Genomic DNA, 13,984 nt, shown 5'->3' on the forward strand with positions numbered 1-13,984 from the left:
CAGGCTTCCGGCAGACGCACCAAAATGTTATCTCAAAATCAGACCCTGATAGGCTGCTGGTCAAGGTTGACTCTAAGTAACTATTTCAAACCTACTTTAGGCTGAGGCTTAGCCTCCTCAACCTAAGAGGGATCTCTCTAGATGGGTTAATGATTTTGATTAAGATAAGATGTCTAACTCTTGTTAAACAACTGTAACAAATATGAATGCTGGAAACATATTAAACAACTATCCATTGGGCCTATGGAGTCAACAACACCTCAACATAACAAATATCTTGACCTTACATGGAAGTCAGGGCATTCAGCATTTGAATATTCAGAACATACACTCATATAGAACCACACAGTTTATAGATGCATACAGGAAATCATAGCACATTCAGTGAATTCTGAGTGATTATACATCTATACCACTGCAAACAAAACTAAGGAAAGGACAGCATCACACATTCTGAATATAAGAAATCCTTCATGAATCCTGAGAAGTAAAATCAAAATTATATTACTGAAATGAGTCTTTACATAAGCCAAATACAAGCTGTGTCATAAAATTTTCCAACCCTGATTACATTGCTGTTTCAGCTATATATAGAGTTTTTATTCTAACTGATCGAGATTCCTCCTCAAGCATGAGGGGAATTCGAAAACTACTCCTATTGACACCTATTAACCTTTAAATAACTAATAAATACAACTGACTGTTGACTGGAGTTTTTAGAGATCTAAATCAAGTAGGATTCTAACACCGTGTTATGCTAATAATAGCCTTGATTACAATGGTTCTTGTTCTTTGACATCTGGTTCCTTTCTGGCGGTGGCTGTGATGGATGTTTATAGCTGCTTGCTGGCCTTTAATGTCGTATCCTTTTACCTCTGCTGAGAAACAGGAAACTGTCCCTGTTTTTATGCCTTTGTTTTCCTCAAAGATATTCGGAAGTAATTAGCCATGTTCTTTATCCTTTAATTACCCAAAATGGAGTGCCACGTCCTTGATGTGCTGTAAGCCTTTCTCATGTACCTGTGTGATGACAAAATCTTTCAAAAAGATTTGCCGCTTTGTCAATCATAATTGATCAACTCAATTGTAACATGCAGCTACAGCAGTTTCGTAGCGCGCTACGAAACTGCTGTGTAATTTCAAAAACACAGTCTTAGACTCTACTCTGTTTGTATACCTTATCTTCAATTTCATTGCCTGAAAAAGGAGCACCAGATTTGTCTTGTCTTTTAATATCTGAATCAGAAGTGACACAGCTACCATTGCTAAAAACCTGTTCAAGTAGATTGAAAAGGTCCTTATCATGCTTATTTTGGTGTTGAACACCACTCTGCTTTTTTGCAAGGTATCTTATTTTCATGGTCCTGAACTTGGTACAAAACTTCCATGGCGATACACATGTGCCACGCGATACATTTATCTTCTCTATATCTCTAGAGATTATTTCATTGAACACCTGGCAGAAGACAAATGTATTAAAGATCAGTGTGTTTAAACTTGATTCTGCATCAGAACAATGTAGCTGAAGAAGCCGTATTCCTTCCATCTCCAAAACTGCTAATACAATGAGTTGATAGACACTTTGTCCAATTATATTCCTCCACATAGAATTACTGATAAAACTTTGAGTTCTTCCTACAGGTAATCTTTTCATCAACTCATCGTTTGGAGGTTCTGTTGCCAGTGCCAAAGCACCAAGTGTATCCATAATCAGATTGACCCAAAGCAACTGAACTGCAGTGAGGGGGGCAGTTCCTGCTATACATGTTGAAACAAAATTCAAAACTAGAGCAACCACATTAACTGTCAGCTGGAACTGCACAAATTTTTGAATGTTTACATATACTGAACGCCTCCATCTTGCTACATTTACAATTGTTGCAAAATTATCATCTAAAATCACCACATCGGCACTCTCCTTCGCAACCTCAGTCCCAGCTATGACCATAGCAAGCCCAATGTCAGCTTCATGCAAAGCTGGTGCATCATTTGTGCCATCACCTGTCACAGCAACAACTTCTCCCAGAGTTGTGCGCAACTGTCTCACCAAGGTGTGCTTGTCCAATGATGAAGATCTTGCCATAACCTGAATTTTTGGTATCAGAGTCTTCATCTCTTCTTCGCTCTTTACACGAAAATCAGGTCCTTCAATTGTCACACCATCATCTGTTAAAATGCCACACTCCGCTGCAATTGCTTTTGCTGTGTTAATATTGTCACCAGTGACCATCCTCACTGTAATACCTGCAGTTCTACAGAGTTCAACAGCTTCTTTGACACCGGGACGCACGGGATCCTTGATGCCAACAATGCATATACATGTATAACCATTTGTAAGAATGGTTTGTCTCTCTGGATCAAAATAATCTTCCAAGTCTATATAAGCAAGGCAAAGAGTTCGAAGATATTCAGCGGCAAAACCATTAATGATATTGTTAAGATCACTACTTGATATTTCATCCAGTGCAACAACACTGCCACTCCCATCTAGACCCTTGTTACACATTTTCAGGATCTTTTCCTGTCTCTTCTTTCAATTTCTCGGCTACATCTTGAACTTCAACAGCATGGAAAGAATTATCCTGGCAATTGATTGATCCTTTTGCAAGCATTATTTCAGACTTGCTAAAATACTCAGGGGCACGTATTCTTTTCCAGAAATCCTCGTAGTCATTGTTTACTTCTGAAGCCAATAGCAGTTCACAAACTTTTTCTTTGGTTGCAACATTCCGGCCTGCCCCACAGCCCATTGCTGTAGCACCACCAACAGCATTTGCCAATACTAGAGTGGTTATCATAGGCATCAAATTTATATAACCAACAACAATAGCAGCTGCAAAGCTATCTCCACATCCTACAGTATCTGCAACATCAACCTTCAATGCAGGTGCATAGAACAATCCTTTTGATGTCACCATCATTGATCCTCCAGAACCCATTTTGATAATTACCCACTTGGTGAAAAGTCCTCTATGAAGTAAATTTTGAGCAGCCAAAGCAGGGTTTGCAAGTCCAGTCAATGACTCAGCCTCGTCAGTACATGCACTAGTAATTTCTTCCCAGATATTGTCAAAAGACATAGCCCCTTGTAGAAATTCAAAGGAATCTCCCATTCCTTCATCTTGAAAGAAACCAACAAAGGACTTCCCTGGGGCCACAGAAAGAGGACGTATCTTTGACTGTAATACTGTCTCCAGATCAAAGTGCCTGTTTGGGAACTTCTCTCTGTAAGCTTCTACATCACAAAGATTCCTCCACTCTAAAGATCCATCTCGTATCAAGGTATCAAACTGAGATTTTATAGGCATGGAATTGGGATTATCATGCAACCAATCAACAATAACAGTCACCAAAGCAGTACAAGCACTCTCCCCGGCAGCCTTTTCACTATGCTGATCAATTGAAGCAAAAAAAAACTTGAGACGACAACTTCATCTAACCATCTCTACTAATAAAATCTTTCTGTTCCCAGCTTCCTATGGTGAAATGGTCATCGCCAAAGTCGAAACATTCACATCTGTCCTGCGATACTCCATTGTCATTTTTATGATACAAAGGAAGAGAGTCGATAGGGCAACATAATTGTCGGTGGTCAAAATCAATATCATCTCCACCCTCTTCTCCATATGCTTTATTCAATAGCGTCTCTCCCCTTGCTCGTGGTGACCGAAAATTCAATTTCCTCTTTTTCCAAGAAAGAAGGCTCCGCATGGAAGGAGGCTGTACAAGAGTATAATCAGAGTCTGATGAACATGGCTCCTCAATCACCTTGGAACTTGACTCTATATTTGCTTTATGATTGATGATCCAATTGTCATCAACTCCATCTTCTCTAAAGTCCAAATAGAGAGCTCCTTCAACACGATTAGCTGCAGCCAATGTCCCATAACTAAAGGAATTCCGAAAACTAAATCTATCCTTATCCTCTGGTGTTCCTTATCAATAAACATATATGAAGGCTCACGATAAATAACAGAAAGACTGTTGAACTCATCAAATATACGGTCCTTGACTTCACTGCTCTGAGTATCAGCAAATACAGAAACTGCTTGTTTAGGTGGATTAATTACACGCTCTGCGGATACTTCCTTAGAAGGTCTTTCATGAGAACCAGAGTTTCTGCAGTGACATAATCCTTTTCCATCTCTAGGAACTGAAGAAGGCGGTCAACAATGGCATTGACATCATACTGCTGCAATGCAATTTTTCCAACTGCTCGGACAGACTCTCTTGCAATGGCCACATCAACATTTGCGGCATATTCACTGAGCTCCGTCACAATATCATATGTATTACTCTCATTTGCCACGGCTATAAGCATCTCAAGCTTCAATTTCTTCACATATGAAGGATCACTGTAGCGACAATAAAAATGCTTATAATCTGATGAAAACAGTATTGGAGCACGTGTCACCAACAGATGTAGATGGCTCAAGACTAGACGAAACAAATTGATTGTAGCTAACACTACAGCACTATCGGATATGATAGACGAAGTGTATAGGCTGACAACTGTTGATGGATTTTGATGGATATGACAGCTGTGAAAGAATGGCTATGGATTCGAACAAATCCCCAATTTCGTAGCGCAGCCAGTGCAAAATATGAATTATGCGCTACAAAATCATCTAAAACATGTTGCGCTGCGAAACTGCTAAAAGGATTTATGCGCTGCGGAAACAATTCAAAATTATTACATGAGCTATGAAATAACCTAAAGAGCTTTGTGACACATAGTAACTTTTGAACAAAACTGACACATGGCTATGAGACGGGGATGAATGAGAATGACCGGTGATGAATGAGAATACCTAGTTGACTCAAGACTCTAAAAACAAAAATCAAACTTAGACTAGCACCGAATTTTTTTTACCATCAAACTAATGTGAGTGATTTTGAAATTAGAATTCTTAAGTGATAACAGGAAGTATGCTTTATTTGACAGGTACCTGACTAGAAATCATGCATGCAGTGGGAATTGTTGGAAGATTCAGGCAAATCCAAAGGAAACTCATCTTCAGGCAGTTAAGAGAATCTTCAAGTACCTTCAAGGAACTCAAAACTATGGCTTATGGTATCCTAGAGATACAGATCTCACACTTCATGCTTATACAGATGCAGATTGGGCCGGAAGCGTGGATGACAGGAAAAGCACTAGTGGTGGTGCATTCTTCATGGGTCCTAGATTAGTATCTTGGTTCAGCAAGAAACAAAGCTCTATTGCATTATCTATAGCTGAAGCAGAATATGTAGCTGCTGCATCTTGCTGCACACAACTCCTTTGGATGATGCAAACATTGCAAGACATGCAAATCACTTGTACTCCACCTATCTCCATCTTCTGTGATAATACAAGTGCAATCAGTATTTCAAAGAATCCTGTCATGCATTCAAAGACCAAGCACATACCAATCAAGTATCATTTTCTTCGGGAACAAGTGCTTGAACAAAAGGTCAAGTTGGAGTATGTTCCCTCTAAGGAACAAGTTGCTGATATACTCACCAAACCGCTACCCCGGGAGACCTTTGAATACCTCAGGCAAAAGCTAGGGGTAGTTGATGCATCATCTTGCTATTGAATCTTGTCTGTTTCAGAGATTGTTGGTTGTACGCGAGTTTCATATGGGGTATATGCATACATTCGCTGGTTTATGGATTGGTCGAAGACCGAATGGTACAGGTTCAAGGGGAGCATATATTCTTCTAATAATGCATTGTTGGCATTATTGTAGAAGATCTTGGAGGAGCATGTACAGAAGGAGTACATGGATGCTGATATGAATATTGCTGCTAATGTTTTGTCTCTATGTCTTATATTTCTTTTTTTATAACGGCCTATGTCCGGGATGAATGATGTAATGTACTTGGTTGTCATATGTAAATTTCTGATGTAACCCCACTTGGTTGGGTGATGAATGTATGTATAGAATCTTTTGGTGATAGGAAGGTCATTTGGTGTATGGTGGTTTATGGTTCTTCTTGAAGAAAATTTCTTTTGCAGATCTGGTCTATAGTCAGGGGGAGCACTATCAGCACAACAGAACAGAGTTTTCAACATGTTCTCAGGGGGAGCATAACCCTTTGCCCTTGATGACAAAGGGGGAGAATGACTTTGAGGATCTTGGGGTTGCCATCAAGTCCAAAGGGGGAGATTGTTGGCATTATGACTCAGGTTTGGCACTATGGCACAGGTGTTGTCCTTGATGGCAACTCACTCAAGTGGAAAATCTCTGTTCAAGCTCTCAAAATAATAGAAAATGTGATACCTGTAGGTGAGCCTAACAAAATCTGTGGACCCGCAGGTGCCCCGAACAAGAAGTGCGGGCATACCCGCAGGTTCTCCGAACAAAAGGTGCGGGTGTCAAATTCACTCACTTCAATGCAGAGAAGCGCGCACACGTGGGAATTTTTATGATTGATCCATGGTATTTAGTCCGACGCGTTTGATCCTATGGTTTTGGTCCGTGGTATAGCATCTAAAATATTGAACCCCAGTTTTGGGTTCCTTGTATTGGCTTTCTATGGTTTTGATCCATGGTTTGTGTAAGGGCTTGCCTATAAAAAGGAAAGGAGATCATTTGGCTAGGCACTTATGTGTTGAATATCTTAAGAGGAACAAGATCTAAAATAATTGTAATCGGTTGGTGAGTTAGAGTTGAACCTGAGCATGAGAAGATAGATCAATTGAGGGGTCGTGATCTCTTTGGCGCATGATCAGATCTGTGGATCTGATAGTCTATGGCACATTGGAGGACTGATAATTTGGCTCTATTCGGAGGTCTGTAGGCATTCCACAGTGCAGGTGCGGTTGTACACAGCTTAGCGACAAGATCAGGTGTGGAGGTACGCAGTCTAGTAGAAGGCACAGGTGCTTAGGTGCGCAGTCCAGCAGAAGCCGCAGGTGTGGAGGTGCGCAGTCCAGCAGAAGCCGCAGGTGCGGAGGTGTGCAGTCCAACAGACGGATCAGGTGCGGAGATTCGCAGTCCAGTAAACAGCGTAGGTGCGAAGGTGCGCAGTTCAGTAGACGAATCAAGTGCGGAGGTGCACAGTTCAGCAGACGGATCAGGTGCGGAGGTGCGCTGTTGAGTAGACAGAGCAGGTGCGGAGCTACGCAGGCTAGACATAGAAGAACTGTAGATATTCGTAGGTTTCTATTGGTGAAGTTGCAAACTTTTCTTGAAATATTTGTTGGCTGCCTTTTGTCTATTGCTACTGAATTGTGGGTTAGATCACTGGTATTGCTTGTCTGGTTAATGCATTCTGAGAGGCTGATTAGTTGATTGTAAAAGGAGATTGGTTGATTCACATGTACTTGATGATTATTTGATGTTCATGGATCTAGTCTGAAAATTAATGAAACGTGGTCCTTGGAAGAAAAGAAGTAGGTCAGCACCTACGTACTAGTAGCTCAGCTAGTACAAGAGCTAAGGGGGTTGTAGCTCCCTTCCAGGAGAGACTGGAAAACAAGAGAGGGTTGTAGCTCTCTGCAGGTTGCAGCCTGCGTACTGGTAAAGGACTGCACTAGTACAGAATCATTGTAAAAGAAGTTTCTAATTGAAAGAAGATAGAGACACATTGCAGCAGGTGGTTTTCACCCACATTGGGTTTCCACCTTATATCTGGTGTTCTTTGGTGTGACTGTTTGTTTTTCTTGTTCCTGTTAATTATTATATGGTACTGACATTCAAATTAATGGTCAACATCTAAAGAATAAATTCAATTATAAATCTAGAGGGAATATTGAAAAGAATCTGATAATACTGATTCACTCCCCCTCTCAGTATTATTTCCAACAGAAGGTTTATAGCAAACTATGTCGATATCACTAAAGGATTTATGCCTTTACTACGTAAAGGAGTTCAATATGTGTGGGATAACTTTGCGCAACGGTCATTCGATGCCTTGAAAAAGGAATTAGTCTTTGCCCTGCTTTTGAGTCCACCAGATTATGGTAGGGACTTCCTTTTATATCTTTCTACAACAGAATCAACCATAGGTATGGTTTTCCTTCAGGAAGACGATGCTATCATAGAGCATGTGATTTATTATTTGAGCTGAGGCTTGATAGGTCTTGAACTTCGCTATTCCCCTGTTGAGAAGTTGGCTTTGGTAGCTGTCCATGCTGTCCAGCAACTCCACCATTATATTTTGCTACACAAAACTTTTGTCTTAGCAATGGTCAATCCATTCCAATTGTACTCAGTAGGTGAGTGATTGGGGGAAAATATAATCGATGGATAGTCATCTTACAAGAATTCGATCTCGAGTTCTTGTCCACCAAGTCTAAGAAATCTATGGTTTTTGTGGAGTTAATCTCTGAGCTACCTTGTGGAGAGGATACTATTTATGAGGAAAGTTTACCCGATGAACATTTATTCCTCATCTCTTCACTCGACCCTTGGTATGGAGATATCATTGTCTATCTCCAGACTTCGAAGTTCCCCTCTACTTTCTCTAAGGATGAACGCCGAAAATTACATCACCTAGCTAAGAACTATCTCATCATCAGTGACACATTATATCGTCGAGGGGTTGATTCAATCCTTTGGCATTGTTTAACCCTAGAGGAAGTAGAGTCAGTGCTTAATGATTTCCACAGTGGAGCTTGTGGTGGTCATCTTTCAGGGCTTGCTATAGCCCAACGTATCTTGTGTGCCGGCTATTTTTGGCCTTCGCTCTTCAAAGATTGTGTTGAAGTGGTCAAACGCTGTCACCCCTATCAAATATATACTTGGAAGATGCGCGCAAATCCAACTCCTCTTTTCCCCATTGTCACTATCAGTCCTTTTACTAAGTGGGGTATTGATTTTACAACTTGTAATCTGCCTTCAGTAGCGAATCACAAGTACATTCTCGTGGCCATAGACTACTTCATGAAGTGGGTTGAGGCCATGCCCACTTATAAAAATGATAGTGAAACAATGACATTGTCATTTTTTAATCAGATTATCTCAAGGTTCGGTATCCCGAGAGAGATTGTCACTAACCATGGGAGTCATTTCCAGAACCAACTAATGGCTGAATTCGCTCTTAAATTGGGTTTCTAGTAGGAGCACTCGTCTCCATATTATCCTCAGGCCAATGGACAGGTTGAGGAAGTGAACAAAACCCTTAAGACGATCCTATAAAGGACGATCGACAAAAATCGATCCAATTGGCATCTTATGTTGTATCCGGCTCTTTGGGCATATCGAACCTCCATAAAGACTGCTACAGGTTTTACACCTTTTCAGTTAGTTTATGGGATGGAATCTATCTTTCGTGTTGAATGTGAAATTCCATCTCTTAAGTTAGCTATTGAGATCCTCCTAGAGACCTCTAGTCTTGAAGAGCGCCTCCTTCATTTGGAGCATCTCGATGAGCAGCCTCAAGATGCTGCCACAATCAATGAGGCTCATAAGAAAAGGGTTAAAACTCAGTATGATAAAGCTGTCCGTCCTCGAGTCTTTTCTGAAGGCAACCTTGTCTTGGTCTATGACCAAGATAAGGATGCCTTGGGGGCAGGCAAGTTCAAACCTATGTGGTATGGTCCCTTTATAATTAAATGAGTTTTAGAAAAAGGGGTGTATGAGTTAATCGATTTTGAAGGAAACAAGTTGGTGGAGCCCCGAAACGGGCTCTATCTCAAGAAGTACTTTGCTTAGCAGCTAGGAAATGGCTTCTTTGTACATTTTGTATATTTGTACATATCTCATCGAGAGTTTTTTGATATCGACACTTTTTGGTTTGTTGTGGTAGGTGTTGATGGATGACTTGGTCTATTTTGGATTCACTGATGGTGCTAGTTGGCACACTCGGAACCTTGCTTCCGCAACTTAGGTAATCTACTATCCAACTAGTCAATTGATGGTGTCAAGGGGAGTATGCATTGGTCCTGCTTCAAATAATATGGCTGAGTATACTGCCGTCATTAATTTACTATCCAAAGCAATTTCTTATGAAATCGATTCGTTGGTAGTCTATCTTGATTCACAATTGATAGTGTCACAACTGAATAACATTTATCAGGTAAGGGATCCATGTTTATATCGCTAGTATTTAAGGGTGAGGTTGTTGCAAAGATCATTTACTTACATTAATTATTTGCACATTCCAAGATCTCACAATTGGTTAGCTGATTCTATCACTAATTAAGCATTAGACTGGCATATCATTCATTCATCACAATAAAATCAAGCATCAAAAAGTCAGAACTGTATATATATATATATATATATATATATATATATATATATATATATATATATATATATATATATATATATATATATATATATATATATATATATATATCATAAAACATCTCGAGTGTACATAAGTGTGTCCAAAATAATATACAAAAATTGGGACTCAAATGCCCATAATCATGTCCAGTACATCTAATGCCCCAGCTCAGGATGAGTGGCTAACTATGCAACTACTGCTTTGCCCACACGCCTAAGAGTGTGAACCTAGTCTTGTGGCATGCCAACCACATGACACTGCATATCTATAGGGAGATCCTCTACGGCGTCCATCGATACTTGGTGAGTTAGTCTCACCAAGTGCCACTGAATAGTGTGTAGAAGTTGCTTTGTGTCTACAACCACCTCTTGGGCCTCTCGACTGTGATGTCCATGTTGTGGGAACCCATCTGGTCGCACTGACCCAATATCTGGAACATGATCATAATATTAGTCATTTGAATCCTATCAAAAATAATTTTCAATATTCATTATTATATTTGAAAAATCACAAAAAAAATCATAAAATCAAAAATATTTGTTACCTATGTCGCCCCATGCTATGGTCGGTGGTAATACTAGATCAAGATCTCCTCGGAAATCCAACCCAACATAAGGGTAGTCAACTATGACGATGATCTGCTGCTCCCACCAGGAGAAGAAGTCATTTTTGAAAGCAATCTGTGGGATGTCCCCACCTCCTAGACGTTTCATCAAGTTAGCCCACCTACCCATTCATGGATCTTGTGGGGTGCTGATCGAAACCGATACTCTGGGACGAAGTGCTGGGACCCTCTCAAAGGAGAAAGAGCACAAAATAGTTCCATACCTGAAGTTTTTGGTCTCTCCATTCTTGATAGAAGTAAGCTGGCTCTTTAGGTTAGCAAGAAGACGAGTACACCAATCAAACACGGTGGTGAGGTAGTCTACCGCCAAGCTCATGGCTAGCCGTGATTCTTGGTGCAAAGAAGCTGATCCGTTCACTCTATCTATGGTGAACATGATTATTCTCAATGATAAAATCTCCACATGTTTGATTGGAATTTGACTTCCAACCTTTTCAGGATGACCCGAGAAATAGATATGTACGTAGTCCTCGATAGAGAGACTGCCTCGTTATCTACCTGTGGAATGTACTACCTCTCCCCTCTGGGAAAGGCTGGTGATGAAATAAATATCTTCAACCTCTATCTTGAGCGGCATCTGATCAATCATAAATGACTCATCCTTGATTCTCTAGTAGTGAATGAGCATGTCAAGCAGGCGAGTGTTTGGTTTCATGTTTGGCATTTTAAAGAAATTTAGCAAACCACATCCTCATAAGGCATCCAAAGCATTAGGATTGTTCATAACCTCATCATCCACTAAGGTATGCTCTCTTTCTCTCCAAGTGACTAGCATCCTGAAGAAAAAATGAATTTAGACCGTTATATTTTTTGTTTGAAGTTTTCGCGGCGTATACATGGGTCCATTTTACACACAGTTGTGTGTAGGGCCTACATATACGTGACTTTCATATATACAACCCGCGTATACGCCATGACAAAATTTTTGACAATAATTCAACGGTAAAACTTAAATTAAAAATTCTAAAACCAATCACAATTGAATACAAGATAAGTTTAAGGGTTACCTGGTTTGGGACAATTTGAACGGTCAGTTTTGGCGAATGGAAATGCTTGCTCCTTTTGCTCCACTTCTTCGCTCTCAAACCAAATGGTGATAATGGTGAGTCAAAAAACTATTTTATAAGATTTGAAGATGCAATTTTTTTTTAGATCTTGATTTTGTTTTGTCTCACGTAACTTTTAACTTGGGAGCTTGGAATATTGAGAATGGTTTGATTTTCAGGACATTTTGGACGCTTTTTTCAATAGTTTCAAGACGGTTCCATGACTACTGACCCGTCATGGCAGGTATTGTTTTTCATTGGCATATAGGTTAGGGAAGCATTTTTTCTGTTGCATTATGCATACTAGCCTCCATTTGTCGATACACTTGCCATAGGGTCGATCCCATCATGTTATGGTTCGTAAACCATCTTCACTCGCCAATTTTTAAATCATGACACAATAGTAGAGCCATCCTTTTCATGGGAATCATATTTAGCACCTCACTGGCATTTGTTGCCAATGCTGCTTCGATCTGAGTAGGCTCGAGGGTCCTCTGTAGTCCCGCCATGACTTATGCGCTGAAGACTCATTCCTCTTTGCTTCTCAGCTTCGTTCTGGCCTTATACCCTAGAGGCTCCTTTGTGTTGAGTTGTACTACTACATTGTATTTTGACCATTTTCCCCTTTTGGCCTTGAGCTGGCTTCACTTGGACTCGTGTTTAAGCCAACTTTTGACCATGACGACTGCAAAATCAAACTTGCATGCCCTTGACTTCTGCAACTTGACACACCTTGACGTGTGGAAGGAACACGCCTTTGAGTGTCTTTGACCAGTTTGCACCTCCGTGCATTGAGCATAGGATTGTTCCAATCCCAGGAACTAGATCATCTGTTTCATTGACACTCGTTATTTCCACTGTACTATAGCATTCTTTAATTCTTTTTTCAGCTTAAAGAAAAAGACAAAAAAATTATATATTCAAAAAGGAGCAAGAACGGGACAATATTTCCACTTATTGTTGGTAGCTAGAGTCAGTTGTGTTGCCCTTGAACAAAGCACTCAAAACAAAGTCTCCTTCGTATGTGCGGGATTTAGTTTGACTTAGGTATGCCTCAACCTTGTTATTGAGTCAGTTCTCCCCCAATTTGTTATCTCTTCCAATCATATGGAGGGTTCGTTCGTGCCTCCTGCATGGCGAAATTATACAGAGTCATCATATGCTGCCACATAGTCACATTGAGTCATGCTTTTGTTCAAGGGAAGTTAGCCTGAGTCGGCCTCTCTGCGGTGTCTGTTGACTCATTTTTCAGTCGACCATCCCTAGTTGTCAGTATCTTGTCTATCATCACATCAGTTATATTGGTCCTTTACTCATGCTGGTTTGAGAAGGTCCCCATTGAATTCTTGCTGGCGGGTCTTGTCCTTATCGATGACGACATCTTTCTCTAAGGACAGGCCTAGAACTGCACCCTGGACCTATTTTCAATATTGATAGGTCACCTTGTGCTCAGCATCGATCAGTATCATGGGTCTTTGACTGAGTGGTTTCCCTTGTGTTCGACATCAACTTACACTATCACACATTGGGATTCGTGTAGTACCTTGGTTTCCATTTGACCCTATTGGTGGATACCTCGCCTCTGTGTCAAATTTCATTATTGGTTGGTTCAGAGGGTTTCTGTCATGTGCTAGCCACATCTTGTGTACGTCGGAAACGTGCTTCGGTTAGGTTACTACATCTTTTTTCATCTGATTCCTTCCACATTATTGGCCTATGGGTTACACTCGCGCTAGATTGATGAAGGATGCCTTAATGCCTTCCTTCTAGTGGATCTTTCCCTATCAACTATGGCTCATTGCTCTAGGGCAAATATCTAGAGTCCATTCGGTAGTACCTTGGGGTTTGTCGTCATTAGTGGCCGATCCTTTGCTATCGACAGTGGGAAACCATCGTTGTCTCCTGATTTATAGATTCTTATAGGTGTTTGACACTAGCTCATCTATTCACACTTGTTAGATTGTACTGGGTACCTTGACGCTCATTATCATTATCGGTGAGTAGTCTCACATTTTTTAACGGTATACATCAATGTCCGGTAATAAAACGATTTCTCACATGGTCGACTTTAGATCATTTATTCCCATGG

The 13,984-nt window shown here is 40.5% G+C and overlaps 1 protein-coding gene across 1 annotated transcript in view; it reads right to left on the reverse strand.

Moving 5' to 3' along the window:
- Positions 1-675: 675 nt before the first annotated feature.
- Positions 676-13,984, reverse strand: part of LOC149219373 (uncharacterized) — a 72,829-nt gene continuing 59,520 nt past the window's right edge. The window contains exons 3-8 of the mRNA XM_089386808.1: positions 4,112-4,355; positions 3,965-4,022; positions 3,532-3,869; positions 2,565-3,392; positions 1,399-2,530; positions 676-707 (exon numbers count right to left, since the gene is read on the reverse strand). Coding sequence (XP_089242934.1) covers positions 676-707; positions 1,399-2,530; positions 2,565-3,392; positions 3,532-3,869; positions 3,965-4,022; positions 4,112-4,355 — 2,632 coding nt within the window. The remainder of the gene's footprint in view (positions 708-1,398; positions 2,531-2,564; positions 3,393-3,531; positions 3,870-3,964; positions 4,023-4,111; positions 4,356-13,984) is intronic.

The sequence above is a fragment of the Pinus tabuliformis genome, chromosome Q, assembly GCF_031772625.1.
Source record: "Pinus tabuliformis cultivar Carrire ecotype Pingquan chromosome Q, CPIR1, whole genome shotgun sequence".
Lineage (NCBI taxonomy): Eukaryota > Viridiplantae > Streptophyta > Pinopsida > Pinales > Pinaceae > Pinus > Pinus tabuliformis.